The sequence below is a fragment of the Ischnura elegans genome, chromosome X (assembly GCF_921293095.1).
Source record: "Ischnura elegans chromosome X, ioIscEleg1.1, whole genome shotgun sequence".
NCBI classification, from domain to species: Eukaryota; Metazoa; Arthropoda; class Insecta; order Odonata; family Coenagrionidae; genus Ischnura; species Ischnura elegans.
Genome location: NC_060259.1, coordinates 91529639 through 91549422, shown reverse-complemented (window position 1 = coordinate 91549422; position 19784 = coordinate 91529639). Strand labels below are relative to the sequence as shown.

General features: G+C 38.5%; 1 protein-coding gene across 4 annotated transcripts in view; it reads left to right on the top strand.

The window, feature by feature from the left end:
• The window catches only part of LOC124170558 (transcriptional adapter 2-alpha), a 29190-nt gene extending 12229 nt beyond the window's left edge, over positions 1-16961 (top strand). For all 4 annotated transcript variants that reach the window (XM_046549355.1, XM_046549353.1, XM_046549357.1 and 1 more), the window contains one exon: positions 12486-16961. In XM_046549355.1, the coding sequence (XP_046405311.1) occupies positions 12507-13838 (1332 nt within the window). In that variant the 5' untranslated portion in view covers positions 12486-12506 and the 3' untranslated portion in view covers positions 13839-16961. The remainder of the gene's footprint in view (positions 1-12485) is intronic.
• Positions 16962-19784: the final 2823 nt, after the last annotated feature.

Here is a 19784-nt window from a genome sequence, read left to right as displayed (position 1 = left end):
TGCCAACGCTATGTTTTCCGTCGCCCCAGCGAAATATAACGGCGAAATGAGTCGTTAAAAATCCTCCCGCGCCAAAATTTTTGCTTCCAAGGTGATCCAAAAAAGATAGTCGTACTTCTAGTATGGACGTAAGTCGATGGTGATTCAACACGATGGTAAAAGCAGCATGCATTGTCTCATTCCGCAGGCTAACCCCACATCTGCGGGACGAATGGAGGCGAGAGAAAGTTGCTTGCGCGGCGCGCTTATCAGAACTGACTCAACTTGTATCTCATTGTCAGTGGGTTTAAATTAAACATGGTTGGAACTTGAATAGCTATTAGCTTAACGCTGCTAGGGTGACAATCGTTTATTTTTAACGGAATGGGAGATTATGCCCTGGGAGGATAACTCGCATCGTCAATCGTCATGTAATCATTGAAGTCAAATTCAAGACGCGAGTGATAAGGCACTCCCTTTAAACTCAGGAATGGCTTAGTACCATTAAATCGAAATACAAAAAGTGTCCGGTATCAGATACGGGGAAGCAAAATATTACATGAAGATGAGTCACACGTCGGCTAGTGAGTCGAAGGTCCCGGCGCTGAATTCGCGGAAGAATGACGACAAAGGGTGCGGTCCGTTGAACGCTACCAATGCTTCGTAGCGCCACAGACGAGCTCCCAGGCGGTCCGTTATTCGCTACGGAGCGCTACAGGTTAAGGTGTGACGTCACGGAAAACGTCACACACCCGTTTCCCGCCTCCCTCCAGACGCTCCCCTGAAAACTTGGGTCGCGGAGGAGCGAGTCATTTTTTGGCGGAAATTCGAAGGGAATTCACTGAGGCAATGGAGAGCTTACTAACGTTGCAGCTGTTGGACGCTGAATGTGCATGCCTTCTTTCTGTAAAGGTGACTACGAAGTAACGGAGTAGGCTCTCATAGTAAATAGATGTAAATTTAATAGTGATTTAAATAAATATATAGCAAGCACTGTATCTCCGTAGACATTCTTGTATCTCCCCAAAATGAACTCAAATGTCTCTGGAAGCAACCTTTACATTCAAAAGGCAACATAAAATTATTAAAAGGGGCATGTACTATAAGAAAGGATTGTAAGAACATATATCGACACATCAACTCATGCCATAAATTAAAATCTGAAGAGAAATAGGATAAAAATGGAATGGATTAATGTTTTATAATAGCTGTTATCCATAATAAGTTAATGTTTCAAGTGAGAAAACGGTAGAGTACCTACTTTTTCCTTTACTAGGGTAATGAGTTTCAATTAGAAGGGTAGGTGTGAGAAATACGGTCCAAAGATTCTTGCTTTACTTTGTGGAACCTCGATACTGGAAAATAAAATATATTTAAATGATATTCGAACATATTTATTAATATTTAATGACCAATATCGCCTCAATTCGCATTTAAAACCATTCTTCGATTTCAAAATCCCAGTTTGCCCACCCTCTTTCATTTCCGCCATTTTGACTTCGCTCCTGACCGGTCCGAAAAGAAATTCTCGTAGCGAACGTAGTGCCTATGGACCGGAGCTCCGGAGCACTTCCGTCAGTAGCGTCTGGTAGCAAAAGTAGCATTCATTGGACCGCACCCAGAGAAGCTATCCCCGGTAGATTCAATCTACTAATGCCAAAATTTCATGGGAAAATGCTTTATTAATGCGTAAAAATTATAAAGTGGGAAAATTGTTCCTGACTATTAATCATTTTTTTACTCATCTGTGGCGGCATGACGGTAGTTGTGCGGTTATTTAAATGGCTCACTTAAAAAAGGTGATCTAAACACAGGAAAAAATCTGAATTTCCGAACATTCCGGGCCCTGTGTGCTCCGTTTTATCTATGGTATGCTATATGGAAGGAGGTAACCGACAGCTGGGGTCATTAGCGCCATGAAGTAGGGGTTGGGGGGATAGGAACCCATGTTGGCATTAGTCAGGTTGTAATGATAAGCTCACAAGGGACCAGGACATAACATCCCATCTGATGGACAGAGTGGTGCATTGGAAGTGCCCTCCACATTACACTCAAGTAGGGATAGGGCCATCTCTGATAGGTTTCTGCTACTGCCAGGGCTTGAATCCAGGCCCACAAGGTGTAAAGCCTTTGTGATGTATAAGCGAAATTTTGCTCCCTGTTAATGGGGTTAATTTGGATGACTATCCTCAGATATCTCATTTCTTCAATATCCAATCTTTGTTTGTCTGCAGGTGGTTAAACGGATATCCTGAAAACTGCTTTTAATGAGAATATTTTCGAAAATTACTGTATATCTCCGAATATAGTCCCCCCCCCCAATTTTGAGACCTCAGTTTTGGGAAAAATTTTAAAATGTAAAGGAAGGCAATTTTTCTGTGGTTAGCAAGTTAAGATTCTAGATTCGATAAAAACTATTATTTTCTGTGAAGATTAAGAGCAAATCTGTTCACATATTTTCCATCACAACAAAATAACTATACCTAAAACATGTTGTGATCCATTGCATGTATCAGTAATTTATAGTTCCTTAACCAGATGTAATGAAGAAATGAGATAATTTTTTAAGTATCCAAGGCTATTGTATTTTTTAAACCTTCACAAATTATTAATATTTTTGATTTCCAAATGACTACAGACAATGTCAATATATAAACTTTAACTTAAAGCCCATAAACAGTATTGCATTTGGCCCTGAAACTTCCTTAGATCCAGTGTAACACACCCATCAAGTCATCACAAATCCAAGTGACCTGAAGAATTTAGGAAATCTAAATAAAATTGTGTTAAATAAATTATAAATATTATAAAAATATTGCTATCAAATGCCTGCTAAGCAAAACAATTAAACTACAGGACTTACAAATATCAAAGTAATAAAATTAAGAAATAAACTTTTTCCAACAAACATTAAAACTGAAAATAAATTATATCAATTTTCAATGCCTCGTCGCGAATCATTGCATAAGTTACACAAAGAGCTTCTGCTCTGCATTTGCGCACAAATTCGACGATATTTTCCTCTAATTCTTTGAATCTGCCGCATCGAGACCCCCGAAATGACTTCCGCGATGTATTAGCGCTTTGCTAGCGCTGTAAATACTATGATTTACGGCGTATTCTGCAACGGCTATTTTTAAATTGGCATCGAAACTCCGTCTTTGAAGGCCTCTAATCTGCGGCAGGATTGATCCTCATCTTTCTACTTGATCCATCACCTCACTGTTGAACGTAAAATTATTTTTAATAAAGAAAATATCGCGGAAATAATTGTGAAACGTTATGCGACGTAATTTATCGATCCTATTTACCCTGACGAATTGAAGATATTCCTCAATAAATTGATTACACTTTCGATGCTGAGTCGCTGTATTTCGATCAAATGCAGTAATGCCGGCGCTTCTGGTTTAAAGTCTTCGATTATTGCGCCTTTTCAGAAACAAATGCATCACCTATTGCGCATTCTTGTTCTGTGAAGGCGGTAAAGGCAGTGGTTGTAAACACGAACCGCACGGACGTATAGTAGCTACGGACGCAATGAAATGCTAAATCGTCACGAAAGGTTCACTTTATCTGTTTATTTTTCGTAATTATTTAAATCGTGTAGTTATTAAATGAGCGACGGGTACATATACTATTGATTCAATTCTAGTGTTCGATTAATGTAATGATAGTGTGTGTTTAGTTTTCATTTTAATTATTTACTGTTTTGCGTCATTAAGTGATCAGTGTCGATTGAATTATTCTAACAATACTTTTCCAAGAAAAATTAGCGGCTACCCGATGGATTCCGTGAAAACGCATATTCGATATGCTATTTGAATCGGAATAATCGTATCTGTACAACATTTGTGGTAAAAATTGTCTTAATTTCCGGTAAAACGTGACAGTATTTACTAATATCTCCGATTATAATCCTCATAAATATACTCAAATAGAAAGACTACGAGAACATTAGCCATTATGCCGTTATTTATTACTTTATGGTCACCTTTAGTATGCTAAATTGGATTACACTCGATTATAGTCCCCCCCCTTACTTTTCCGCGGCCATTTTTGGAAAAAAAGGGGGGACTATATTCGGAGATATACGGTAGCTTCTCTGTGAGCATTTAGTATCACCATTTCAAAATTTCTCCTGGGTAACAGGAGTAATCTTAGTGCCAGAAATGCTGGCAATTCAACCATGTTGTTCAACCATGGGAAACATTGTTCAGGAATGCAACGTTGTTTCTCTTAAGGTAACACGTCATCTGTGGTGTTGCTTGTGAGTAAATAAGATTATTAGGCTTCATTTTCTAGACCTCAAATGAATAATTCGATCCAAGAAACATATATCTGATGCGATTGTAAAGGATTTCATGCTCATTTGCCATAAAACCTCACATATGAGACTTTCTCTGGTTCCGGTTCTGGCTTAAATCAGAACTATAGGTACAAAAAGGTATGACTAAGTCTTCTAAAAATAATGAGCAAGTGTTATCCTGAAAACTATACTCCTCCTCATTTCCAACTCTTGATTTTACACAGTGCCCATATTTCGGTCCCCCCAACTGCGTAAAATCAAAGTTTTACTGTATGTGCGATCCCGTGGCATCGCGCCGGCTGTATATTTGGTTTACGTGATCACTAATGGGTGCTCGGGTGGGACAAGGTAAGCGGGGGGGGGGGGGGGGGGGGGATGCCATGTTTAAATGGGTGCTGGGAGCAGATTCAACACAATGCAAGTGCCCATCTGCATATTTGGTGAGGAGCTTGCAGGTAGTCTAGCGGTGTAGTTGCCACCTACACTACCTGTGCTCAGGATCCTAGACCGTCTATTCATTCAGTGCCATTCAGCAGCATTTATTTGAATTTCATGTCCTTTTTCATCATCATATATCTTCTGTAATGCACACCCTGGATGTTATATAACACCAGCCGCCACTGTTCAGAGTCATGTCTATGATGTACATGATTAAAACACACTCAAACGTATGAAAAACGAGCACAGAATAGTCATGACCATTCGGTGTCAAACACATCGATATCTGAAGCACAAACTTGGCTGTTGCATGACGCAATCGAGTGCTCATATCTTACTGAGTACAGTAAGTCCTCAATATATGAATAAGATGTGTTCCGAGACCTTGTTTATAAGTTGATAAGCCTATGTAAGGTATCAAAAAGTGTTGTTATCCTGAAGAATGCAACACTGCATTGCAATTTTGCTATAACTCACAATTGTGATGAGCAGATCTAGCTGTGCCTGCGACGCAGCTGGAACTGAAAAAATATTGCTGTCCTCGGAAGGACCCACATAGCACAAAATATCTTGTAGATGTCTACAAAATATCTGGAACGTCTTCAGCTAATGTCTAAAAAATATCTTGTAATATCTTCTAGATATTTTGTAGATATCAGAATGTCCACTTTTCCTAGGAGGTTGCAAAAATCTGGAGGCGCTGTATTCGAGTTATAAGCGTGGTCAGAATTCCACCATCTTGGTTTGACAATTTTCGGACTTACTCTCAAACAGTGTAGGTATATAATCGAGTACTCTATTCCTTATATCGCCTCTGATTTATAAAAAGAAATTGCAACAATTACTTCTTGGTTGTAGTCAGAGTTTTCCCAATCGTTTGTCATACTCTTCATCATTAGTCAACAATCCTAAGATTGGTTTGACACAGCTCTCCATTTGTCTCTCCCAAACTTTTATTTCTTTTCTTTTATGTCCTTGATAACCTGTCCAATGTAACTCATTCGGGGCCTTCCCTTGCCCTTCTTCCCTTCCACCTGTTCCTCTACGGTAGTCTTCTTCAGGCCGTCGTGCTTCAAAATGTGGCCAACTAAGTTGTCCCGTCTTCTGCTTAAGGTTTTTAGGAGGCTTCTCTTTTCTCCCACTCTTCTTAGCACTACCTTGTTACTTACATGGTCTATCCATTTTATCTTCATCATTCTTTGGTAGCACCACATTTCGAATGCTTCCACTCTTGACTTCTCTGCTGCTGTCAACATCCAAGCCTCGCTTACATAGAGAAACATACTCCATATGTAGCATCTGATGAATTGTTTAAAAATTCTGACAGATGGCAGGACCAAAACGCATAATCATGGTGATACAGACAAAGGATGTAATACTCCAAATAACTTAAGTGATGTAAAACTATCTAAATGAACTGCAGAGGAACCCCGTTCTATTGTTCCTGCATTGATCGTTTTCCCACATTCATCGTTTGCCATTCCTGGTCCCAAGTAGACAATGTAATAAGATTGGTTTGATGCATTGTCCATAAAGAAAATGTAATTTTTTGCTGCGTCTATCGTTCCCCAAAGTATCGTTTTCCCGCATTGATCGTTTGAAGATCGTGGTCCCGTCTTATGATTTTCCCACATCCATCATTTGATGAAAATGAGACGAAGTGTTTACAATGTGTTATTTGTGGCTAATGACGACAGACACATAGTTGAAATCTTCCCCAGGAGATTGAACTACCATAGGGAGAAGCTGAGTGCCGTGGGATAGTAGCATCAGTGCATTTCCCAAGATCGGCTATCCCCCTCCATTTAGCACTCACCTCCTGCCCTCTCACGCTTTCCTCTTCTCGGAAATCAAGCAAAAGGTCCCAGCTTGCACAGGGATTGTATTAGGAAGACATCAGGTTACAATTTACTAGTTATGCTACAAGTCTAACTTGTCAGAGTTGCTAGCAAGGCGATATCTTCTCGGGATATTTTGTTTCTCCCTACTACCAATCAGAATTCATCTGCTCACCTAGAGCTACAGTACTTATTGTTAGAAATGATTGGGTAAGTTGCCTTCTATATAGGACAAAAAATTTCATTGCGCAGTCATATGGTCATGCTTCACCCTCTGCAGTATGCTCTGCTTACGCCGTACACAATAGCATTAGTGCCGAACTTCACCTCGTACGAGTGGTTCCGTGCTTTCTAGGGTGGGTTGACTTCAAACCAGTAAGTGTTTTCCGTGTGGGTTCAATGAAGTCCGGTTTCATTTTTATTAGTTTTCTTTTATTCGTCTTCGGACCATGGCCCTTCCGAGTAAACAAGTGAGAACTTTAAAAGACGGACTGAAAATAATTGAAAATGAAGAAAAGAATCCGGGCTAGAAGCACGTGAGTATTGCAGTGCCTTGGGTTGTCTGCTGACATGAAGGCAAGGGTGGGGGTAGAGCGAGATATCCAGTGAAAACCAGAAGTGGGATGAAGCCGAGGATCAGGTGGGCATGCCGCTGATGATTAAAACTCAACGTTGTTCAGCTTAACATCATTGCCACAATTATATTAAAAATTTAATTGCTGGAAAGGACATTTCAAATAATAAACCATTTTTGGCCTTTGTGATCCATCTCAAAACCAATCACTGCATCGGCGAAAGCCATTGTTTTAGGCATAACATGCACATTGCTCTCGTAAATACGTGTTCTTGAAATGGCATTTCATGGATGAGAATTTTTACATCAGACAGAAATCTATAATAGCAGTGCAAATGCCGAATGGAGTGCAAACATTTTTTAGCAAGGTGGCGTGTTCCTTTAGGATATTTGAAAGAGATATAAGCCGAATCAACAATACGACCTAAGTGTTTCGGTAAAGTACTAATATTCCTGTAATCAGCTAAAATCTTGTTTGAATCCCATGATGAATATCGTAATTACTCACCAAAATCCAGCATTTCCTGGGACATAGGCAACCTAGCCAAACATTCCCGCATTGATCGTTTACCCACATTTATCGTTCTTTTCATCCATCCCCCTAAAAAACGATGGATCGAGGTTCTACTGTAAATCCAGTAAAACGTCATATGACGAATTTTATGGGACTGAAAAAACTGTGACTTCACTGAGAGGGGTTTCGTTGTTTAGAGTTAATATGCATTCTGTGTGCTTTAGGACGCAAGTGGAGTAAATTTCTCAATCTGGCTTTATTCACCTTAAGTACCTCTCCTATGTCGATGACAACCAATTTTTTTATTATATGTCATTAAATAACGAGGCTATTGCCGCGTGATTTTCACACTACGTATTTCTAATTGAAATAATTGTTTTTCTCATCCATTCTGCATAGAGCCTCATCGCTTACTACCGCTACAGTCTGAAATTAATGGAACGCCAGAATTGATGCATGTGGAGTATGTTTTTTAAAGAAATCCATAATTTTCTGACTTTATGGTAGATATTATTCTTGGAGTGCAATAGTGTAAGTCGAGAAAGATAGGCAGTTTTATGCAGCAATTTCACTTGAAAGAGCACATATTTCCATTAAAGTGTACAAATTAAAACGCATGTTGGAGTCCCATTGAAATACCAGTAAAAATCTGTGTGTGTGACCGGTATATTTAATATATCCATAAATGGAAAGTTAGGTGGGGTGAGTTAGTTATCATGAGTAAAAACTTAGCAGTTGGCAATGTACTGAGGTCACAGTGGCAATGACAGATGATGATGCCTTCATAGAAGCTGAACACAACCGGTATTCTGTTGGCACACGTGTCATCTGCTCCAAAATGCCGCACCATCTGCGAGAATGCCAGGTAATACAGTAGAACCTCAGTTATACGACCCTCAGTCATACGATGACCTAGCACTAGTTTCTCACACCTTTTTTACTCTGGTGAATAACTCCATATGAACCCATGTATTTACAACCTTGGTAATGAAACTGTTTGAGATGGTTGTGTGTGCTGTGCGCGTGAGCTTATATCTCTGCTCTTTCGTGGCCACGTTAAATCTCTTTCAGCACTTCATTGATTCAGAATATCTAATTATTCAGGAGAGAAAACACATCATTTTAGATAATTTGGAGAATTTCCAGATTTATAAATATGAATCGAAAAGAGAGGCTGTGATAAATTTAACGGCAAATTCTGGCAGAGACATCACAATATTGCGCGATATCATGCGAATGCGATATGCGCGAGACAAAACAAACCAATTGACCTTGGAATCGTAGTGAGAGAGATTGAATGAACGTCAGCAGCGTTAAACAATTAAGGCTTAGGGGTTAATATATTATGACTCACTAGATGTGATTTTTTTGTTAATTCACTTGAAATTGGTGAAAAAGGCAATATTTCGTTTTTATTTACTGATGTCGTGCTATTTTGCATTATTTCGGGATATCGCATCACGCAAATTTCACGTATCTCTAATAATAAGTTTAAATAATGAGCATTACTGTTTATAAGGTATTAATTTCAACTATTGCAGATGATCCTCAATCCAGAATTATGAACTATGGAATATCTATATCAAACGGAAGATTTTCTATAATTTTTCTAAGGTTATGGTTTCCATCGCCCCAGAGAAATAACGCCCGAATGAGCCGTTAAAAATCCTTGTGTATCAAAAATTTGGCTTCCAAGGTCATCTAAAAGAGATTATGGTATTTGCAGTATAGACCACGGTCTTAGAAAAAGAGAAGGTCTGGAAACTGTTCGCCCAGGCATGGTCAATTAATGAAGTCATTTCTTGTTGAGGTCGGTAGAGGCACCACCTAACCTTGAGGGCAAGTTCCCTGTATATTTGTGTATGTAATTTCAGTGAGAATGAATTAATTTATGGCAAAAATGATCTTAATCACAGTGAAAGTGGTTACTAGTTACCAAGTTCATATGCACCTAACATTTTATAGTGATACATATAGCTTAAAGACGTTCTCAAACATGTGTATTAATCAAATTGAAGGTGTTGCATTTCAGCGTCAACTGTTTGCATACCTTGGTATATAATAAGTCACAGTCATAACGGAGGAGTGCTATTAGTTAAAATCTTTTGTAGTGGGGAACGGTATTTTAAATATTTAATTATAGTTACCCTGTGGTAATTTAGAGGTAAAAGTCAACGTCTATAGGTTGTCACAGAAGCAATGTAGGTGACATTATCACTGTGCACAGCGGAATGTTTCTGCGGTCTTTCACGAATATTTATGTTATTTTGGGATACAACGTGCATAAACGTGTAAAGTCTTGGCAAGTCGACACAGAAAACTGAAAGAGAATACCGATGGACAGGGAAGTAATTAAAATATATAAAATTCTGAGGAAAACGTTCTATTAACTATCACAATCATTGTGAATAGATTAGCTGATAGGAGAACTGAGTGGAGACCTGCGTCAAACCAATCCTAGGATGGTTGACCAGTGATGATGATGATGATGATCACAATCATAGTACTGAATTAAAAAGCCTCATCCACACCATTTGGATACACATACCCATGGGTTTTGTTAAGTTTACCTACATTGAATGAATCGTAGAATACAATCTACATAGTCATTGAAGAATACAGAGATAAGAAAAAACATAATTACAGAAGTTGTGTAGCAATTGAATTTTTCAGTAACTTTGAGTACCACTTATAGAAGGTATTTTTAATTTGGTTTTAAAAGCCCAATGAGTGATTTTAGACTTGATTTGAGGAGATAAATCTTACTTTTAACTTCAGGAATACCTGCAGTATTAGGCATTCAGTAAAAGCACTTATCAACTTACCCTTTACCACAAATACCACGAATATAAGGCTGGGTAAAGACTAATCTGATTCATGAAATCAATAATGAACATTATGCTGTTAATATGAAGGGATTCCTATGTATCCCTATTAGGGATGTGGGAGTAGTTCTTTTTGACCTCGAGTCGAGTTGAAAACTACTCGCAAGTATTGAGTCGAGTCGAGTATGGTAACTCTTGAACTTGGCGATACAGCAATCTCCATCATATTCTCATATTTTTCAATCCCCTTACAAATTTTCTATTTTGAATGCTTAGTTTGATGTAAAAAGGGAAAGATAACGAGGAACGTTGATGGCAATTGAGTCACAATTAGGAGATGAATGAAAATTAATGTGCCTTAAACTGTTCCATAAGCACAATTGAAATGAATTAACCTCCAGTAATATGCTGTCAAAGTATGTATCCAAACTGCCCTGAAGAAACCTCAATAAAGATATTTGTACAATTGTAATTAAGATTGTATACGTAAAGGTATCATGTAATATTTGATCCTCTCTAATTCTCATGCAGAAAAACCAATTGTTCTACATGCTCAGGCAGCAGATTTCAACGTCTGCACGTTACAGTATTACTGACTACAGATAAATGTCTTCCGCAACACACTTGTGTAGCTGGACAAGTACTTTCTTTCCAAAGTTGCGAGGTTTGGGAAACTTGGGAAGTTTTATTTAAAGTTATATCAATGATTTATATGGATTTTCAATCATCATCACTGGTCAACAATCCTAGGATTGGTTTGACGCAGCTCTCCACTCAGTTCTCCTATCAGCTAATCTTTTTACACCTACGTATTTCTTCTCTTTCACATCTCTCTTTACTTGTTCCATATATTTTGTTCGGGGTCTTCCTTTTCCATTCTTGCCTTCCACTTGTCCTTCGACGATTGTCTTCATCAGGCCATCATGTCTCAAGATGTGGCCTATAAGGTTGTTCAGTCTTCTTATTAAGGTTTTCACGAGGCTTCTCTTCTCTCCTACCCTTCTTAGGACTTCCTCGTTACTAACTCGGTCGATCCATTTGATTTTCATCATTCTTCTGTAGCACCACATTTCAAAGGCCTCTATCCTTGCTTTCTCCGCTGCAGTCATTGTCCATGCCTCACTTCCGTATAGGAGCATACTCCAGATGTAGGTTCTTATAAATTGTTTTTTTACTTCCATATTTAAGTTTCCCGCTGTAAGTAGGTCTCTCTTTTGGTGGAATGCTCTCTTCGCCTGGGCTATTCTGCTGATAATTTCTTTCTTGCTTCTCCCGTCACTAGTTATCTTGCTTCCCAAATAACAGAATTCATCCACTTTATAAGTTTTTGCCGCCCCATTTCAATATTCATGGAATTTTAGTGGATGAAGCGAACAAACTATGTAACTTAGCTTTAGCTTTGTAGATTAAAAAAAAAAAGTTTAATTTCTTATTTCGTCTAACCCATTCACTGCTGTGAACGAACGTGGTACGTTCGCACAGCAGGCTGCTGTGAACATACTTTTTTTCCTCCCTGCCATGCGCTCATCACTTTTGCCGAAGCACTCCGAAGGGTCGCTAATCCGGGACCCTTTCCTCGACGAGCTCACCCTCGCTGGCCCCTCTCTTTGACCCTCCGAGCTGGGGGCCTCCCTCCCCAAAAGTGACCGCTCTGACTGCATTTTGAAAATCTATCAATCAATCCTATCATAAAAAAATGATTGTTTGCGTCGCACTCCTGCCAATCAAGCAATCAAGTACGTCTTTGAACTGTGTTTCTGCAATGAAAAATGATTTTGTTAACTTCGCTAAAAAAAAGTGGCTGCGGACCACCGGAAAATGGCCATTACTTTGCTACATAAGCTTTTACTACCACATCTCTAGGGGCATATTGTGTTTCAAATCTGTATTTTCTGTATTTCGTGATATTTTGTCTCTTAATTGTCAAATTTGTTTTTGAATATCGCTGAGGCTGGCAAAAAATACTGTGCTGAAATCCTCATTGTAATATGGTTGAATTGATTCATTTCAGGTGATTTTCATTTCTGTAGTAATGGCTGTCCAAGCTGCAGATGACATTATTTGCTGTGGCTGCTCAAAGCATTTGCGAGAGGTTTATGGGTACTGTGTAGTGTGCTCAAAAAACACTGTCATTTGTCAGCAGTGCATTGCTAATGGTGTGGAATTTGGCTCCCACAAGAACAGTCATTCTACTCTTGTGATGAGAGTAGACTTGGCTGTTCTTGAAGATGGATGGACAGCTTCTGATGAGTTTAACCTGTTGGATGCCCTCCTACTTTTTGGCCCAAATGACTGGGAGAGTGTTCGCAAGTACATGGGGTCAGTGCTCAGTGCACAAGATGTGAAAGAGCATTATGTTAGAGTGTATCAAAACGACCATCTTTTTCGCATTGATCCTTCGTACATTCCCAATCGAGTCAGTCTTCATGATCCGCCAAGATTTACTCCAGCATCTATTCTTCATAGCGCTTTTTCTGGTTATAATGCTGCTCGAGGAGACTTTCAGACCGATTATGATAACGATGCAGAGCAGGATTTATCAGTGGTCGATTCACGTTTTATTTATGAACCATGTCCGTTGTGGAATGATGAGGATAGAAAACTGGGAAGTGAATTATTTTTTGCCATCATTGACAACTACAATAGGCGCCTCGAAGAAAGAAAGCGTCGCCATGAAATCATTGGTGAGCATGGACTCATCCAGCCTCAAAAAAATTTTTTGTGGCTCCGTCGTTTTGATGATTCCAATATGCATTGGGGTGGTCGTGGTCGGGAGAGGCAATATTCACCTTGCCCTGGGGTTAGCTCTCAAATGATAAGAATTTTGACTAAATTTGCCCAGTATTTCCGTGGTTTAGAATTGGACAAGCTATTTGAGGGCCTGAAGTTTGAAGCTGACCTCAGGTCAACCCTGAATGAACTATACGAGCTTCGCAGGAATGGCATCACTAACTTTCATGTTACATCAATTTATCATAGGTATTGTCAGCGCCAAGAAGACTTTATGCGGGAAAGGAGAAAATATTTGCTGAACCCATTTTTCAATTGGAAAAATTCATGTGATGGCCGCGTGGGCAAGTTCCCTCATTTAGTTAACCAATGTAGGCGCCCTGCTCCACCCCTAAATATATCTAAACTTCCTGGATGCGATAAGCTTACTGCAAAAGAACGTGAATTGTGCTCAGTAGCTCGCATTGTCCCCGACAGTTTCCTAGAATTTAAGAATATTTTAGTGGCTGAATGCCTAAAACAGGGTGGCCTTCGGCTGGTCCAGGCACGATCCTTGATAAAGATTGACGTTAACAAAACCCGAAAACTCTATGATTTCCTTCTTGAGGAAGGTGTCATTTATCAAGGGCAGTGATTCTAAATTATGTCGATTGTTACTTTTATGTTATTATATATGTTTTGTTAAGCGAGTTTCTTTAATTTATTTTTACAATTGTTATGTTAAAAAATATTGCTGTCATCATGGGAATTTAAGGACATAAATTTATTTTTACAGTTTGTTGTTTTTTAAAATATTGCTGTCATCATGGGAACTTTAGTGACTTAACTTTATTTTTACAGTTTCTTATTTTTTAAATATTGCTGTCATCATGGGAAGCGTCAACCCAATGAAATTGTGAGTTCGTTTATTTTTGTTAGAATTATAACATTGATAACTATCATGTAAATACTGAAAGCCATTTCGGGATCAACTATTTGGGTATGAAATTATCAAATCATGAATACAAAAGCAAATGTACATACTAATGATGTTGAAAATTATGAGTTTTTTTTAAGTTTGAAATCCATTTTAAGTTTGAAATCTATCCAATCAATTGAATCATGTTTTATGTATATACCTTTGTTTATAAAAATTGTCTGGAAGTCCAGTAATTTTAAGCACATGCGCTGCATTACATTGACTGCCTCGTTTGTTTCTGTTGTTAGTCACTTAATCAATAAACTGAGCAAAGAATGATGTATTCATCAGATCACTACTATACTCATGGAAGCATTCAGATTGTATTGTTATTGATGTGGATCCACAATTTGTAAATATGATCTTTCAAATGTTTAAAAATAACTTTGGACCTGAGTAATAATTTCAGTTATTGTCTAGGATTGCACAAGCCGGCACTTATTTTTTCAAAATGATCTTATTTAAAAATTCGTTGTGTCAAAATGTGCGAAATGGTGAGAAAAGGTTTTCAAAAAGTTTCAGGTTTGTGAGACTTTGGATAGCCGTGCCTATAGGGCCTCAATGCAGTTATTTTGTATGTTGAGTTTTTCGACCCAAATAAAAATTTTTCTTAGGTAAAAATTATATTTTAGAGGTCTTTGGGAAAAAATTTCAACCATTTAGTTGTATCTTGATTCCTTCATGCCGAAACGCTGCCTCAAAGGTGCCCACCGCACGCCCCCTGCCTCCATGCTGCCAGGCGTGCCGCAGCAGGGAGGCGGTGTTAGGTTCAGGTACGCAGTGGAATAGAAAGGGTGAGAGATTGTGTGATCTACGAAATGTATTTGGGACTTCACCTTGTACATAACACAACATCAACTGACGACCACCATTTTAGTGCAGGGGGGAATTAAAGAGCGTTAGAAGAAACAAACAAGAATCCAAAATAAATTCCCGGCACTGCTAGCATATAAAGAAAAACAACTGCCAACACAATACATCTGACATATGTTTACAGGCGGTTGCCTGTCTTTCTGCAATTTTGGCAATATTTTCACTAATTCAAGAGCTAACTTCACATTCACCTAAGAACTATTGCAACTACACGCCAGTCACCACAGTCACAAAAAGGGTGTGAACCAACATAAGGAGATGGGGGTTGAGTGAAAGGGGATGGGGAGACCCACCGCAAAAGCTTTCCCGAGAACAAAATGTCAACTTTGATTGTTAGACCTGAAAAGTAACTATATCTCATACAGTTGTTTCAAAGTAATTACCTCGTGAAAATCCTAGATTCCCTCTTTTTGCTTAAAGTGTACTTTTTCAAAAGTTGCATTGATAAATGAATCATTTTGTCCCCAACTTGTCATTATCACTCACTCCAGATCCACTCTGTCAGCATGTAAGGGGAAAGAGGGAAGATCCATGGGACTAAAGAGTGTCGCAGCAATCAAGAAACGTGCGTGGCAGCAGGGGGGCGTGCGGTGGGCACCTTTGAGGCAGCGTTTTGGCATGAAGGAATTGAGATGCAACTAAACAGTTGAAATATTTGCTCAAAGGGCTCTAAAATATCTTTTTTATTTAGGAAAACTTTTTACTGGGTTGAAAAACCTGACCTTCAAAATAACTGCATTAAAGTCATATAGGTGCCTCTGGCATGGCTATCCGACCTCGCAAGAACCTGGAACTTATTATAATTTTCTCACCTTTTCGGACCCCCTATACTGCCGGTAGATTACTCCCACTGAGCCCTCCCCGTGTTCCTATCCTGGATCCACCACTGAATACAGGAAGAGTAGGCAGCACTCATAGAAATTGACAAACACAAAGCACAATATCATGACATCTCCTAATCCAATCAACAAAATTCTACCAAAGGATAAAATAAACATTCCAACGAGGACTGCACTGAACCCCTTCATAAGGCAGTGGATGTCCATGGCCAGAGGGCCCCAGCACTATGATAGGACAACCGGGGAAAAGTGGAGGTATGGGATATGATGAATAAATTTTGAAATTTTAATCTCTGAATATGCATTTATACGATTGGATAGCTCCAAATCCACTTTCTCTGAATGAAATATTGACGCTTTTTCACTCATTTTATGCTTCTGGAATTATTTTAATAATAATACTAAATAAATAAATTTCTATCTAATAATTTGCCGTGGCCAGTCAAGATTGCTTCTTCACACTACAAGCACCTCCTACTCCTAACCATTGCTGAATCAGCACTGTTAATCGCTCATAATGCTGGGTTGTATATACTTTTTGGCAGCTGGTCACGGTATGAACAGACCATGATACTTACGCACACCGTACCATTATTTTTCAAACAGTGTGTGACATTGAAGACAAGCTTACAAAGTCTGCTGCCTCAAATGTTTTCTTTTGTGTATGTAATTCAAGATTTTCATCTTTTAATGAGCCATCTAGTATTTAAAATAAAATTGTGTTTTTTGAGCATGATTTTGAAGACTCTGGTAGAAGTTAGTTTTTATTTTCTTGGTGAAATTCATGTCCATTTTTTTTCTTTTATTTTTCTTGTCCATCATTTGTACGAATAATAAATTTATGTATGTGAAATAATTATAATTTAGTTTTAAATGTAAAAAACTGTATGATAATAAAAAATTTATCCAAGCTCTTGTAAAAAGAGAAAATCGCATTTATTTTTACTATAGTATAGGACACAATTGAAAACAAGACCCTGTTTTCAACTAGGTAGTGTAAGAGATAATCAAGGTTGTCTTTGGTAGCATCCAAGTCATTATTTTTGTTTTTGATTTGAGAAAAAGAAAAATTCAAACTTAGAGCTGATTTAGTGACTTTTTATTTGACAATTTCCTATAACCTAGCCAGAAAACCTGAGAATAAAGCTTAAAACAAAAAAATAAACTTCTGCTAAAACTACAAAAATGTTGCTTATGATTCATTTTTACATTCATGAAAAGTTTTGCTTGTATTAAAAAAGTTTGTTTATGATATTTCATCTTCAGGCGGATATGCAATCGCTAACGTTGACTGGGTTGATTTTTATAGTTAATTTGCATTTGTCCTCCTCGATGGCAAAAACTTTGTTGCTTATGTTCATCCTGCTATATCACCCAGGCGTTGTCAGCATTTTATCATTAATTTGTAAAAATAACAAAATAAACACTAAATTCAAACATACCAACTTTATGGCTTTCTTTCCAGTAATTTAATGTTTGTATGCAAATATGTAGTGCTGCAAGGGTATTTTTTAAATGAATACGAAAATGTAACCTAACAAGACAGAAATAAAAAAAATTATGAACAAACAGACAAAGATGGAATATTACGCTTCCAAAATAATTCACACCAATTTTTCAACAATCAATATGTTTCAAAACTAAATCTCGGAAAGTGTGAAATTAAGTACCATGTCTAATATAGGTGCACTTGTCTTATTATGTTTTCAAAGATCAATATGAACAATCACGACGCTTACGTACCTTTATCATGGAGGATTTGAAACTTGCATGAGAGGAACAGCACTGAATAGCCGAAAATTAAATACTTAGAAAAATCACAAAAAGGCCGACTGCGTGAGTTTACTGACTAGTGGGTGATGGACAAGTATCAACAGGCAGAGAAAATTGAGACGGCTTCAGTAGACATCGTTCCACCCCCTATCCCATCACATGCTGAGGGCATGCCATGCAGCTAGAAGAATCTTGATCAATTCTGTAGTAGCCTACAGTCGCAACACTTAATGCAGTCGATTGGCAATATCGACGTTAAGCCTCATCTAAGAATGACCCAGATTGAATTATATTAATTTAAATTATTGTTTTGTTTACTCAAGACTGTGTTAATAATGCTGTTGAATGAGACGACATTGAAATCAAGATAGCTGCTCAAACTAGGTATTCTGACTGTCAAATTTCTCAGTTTCAGATCAGGAGGGTGCCAAAGACCTCGTGGCTGTAGGGTGCACTGGGATGCGTCCCGGCGTCCCAGCACAGGCCTGATTCCAACGTAAGCATCACTTTTTACAAATAATAATAATCATTTAATTCAAATAAACTTTTCTGGCCTTACTATCAGAATTTACAAATGTATAAAGTTAAAGAAAGTAATATGTATACAGTGGCGGAAAAAAGTAATGCACAGCTCATTGGCATCTGAAAGTGGCCAGTTTGGGAACTTATTATCTTCCAAAATTTTGCCATCATAATGCTCTCATACTACCAGGAATTTTTAAAGCTATATGCCAATTAAAATTAAAAAGAAGAGCTTTGTGCTTTCACATGAATATTTATTCATGTGAATGCACTAAGTTCTTTTTAATTTTAATAATGAATCGCTTTCATAAAGTTATGCCTCAAACAATCAAGGTATATGCCCCTTATACTGAGGAAATAATCATATCTGTCGCATAATGAGTACACGTAGAAGATCCAGCTATGCATCCTTCCCCATATTCTCCGAAGTATGCTTCGCCCATGACTCACCTCGACTAGAGTTTACTCTCGTTGGGGCATCTGTGAACACAGCCAACATACTGGCCATTGAGACTGCCATAGGGCACAAGTGTTCCATTGGCCTAGTGGGTAAAGTATCATGCAATGACACAGAGGTTCCATGGATCAAGTCTCAGTGATGGATGCTTGATGCTGCACACTAGTGGTTTCACACACTAGTGCTATTCTGGTTTCAACTGAGGAGGTTGCCTGGTGTCCGAATGCTTATGTGCTTATTTTGGAGTTGAAATTCAATTCCTATCTTGCACAACCATTGGGGCAGTTGACTATGGAGTGACTTTTGAACACCTTTTCCGCGTCGTCCCTGGCCCGCTTCAAGGCTCCTAACATTAAATGCGTGTGCGATGTTGAAGGGGCTAATCTTCCTCCCTCATTTTAAGGGAAAATTCATCGAAAGTCCCACAGAGTGAGTGAAGGAAGAATATTGAGCTGCCCAAACTTAGTAGTTTTCAATCAGGAAATTTTGGGAGTTTCTGTATTTCATGAGAAACATTGAGGAAACGATTGAGTTAGCAGAAAATTATGCTTGCTCTTAAATTTTCGGATAAAATGTGCATTAAGCATGCATTTAAAAAAAATATTTCATCATTATCATGAAACTAGTGTTATTTACAAAGTTTTAAAATATTTGACTCTTTAATATGGAGGGAGGAAAAACGGTGGACGGGGATTGGTTGTTCTTTCTAGTCGGGACCCAGTCAGGCCGCATTTTTACCCTCTGATTTCTGGCTTTTTTCCACCTACCACAGCACCGTTGTCCTCGTCCTTTTTCTATTCCATGTTCCTATCCCTTTCTTTCCTTACCTCTGAATTTATATGTATGTTTGCGCTTAAGGCGCCGTGTGAATGAATGAAGTAGTGTATCGGCCATATTGGCTTATTTCACTTGGGCTCTGCGCGCCCCGAAACGCATGTCCCTGTCTCTTTCCTACTATCGTATGAGTGTGTACCTTTCCTTTCATCCTTGTGTCCTCGTCCATTCCTTCCCTTGGTGAGTGGTGAGCTGCCCCAGTGCCATCTATTGGTTACTCTCGTGGGCCACAGCAAAGGGAGTTTTCTGTGTATAAACCCCCGCCGAAATCATGGTAAATCTAAGCGTCCTGGTAGAGCACCTGGCCGGCAACCAGGAGGTTCT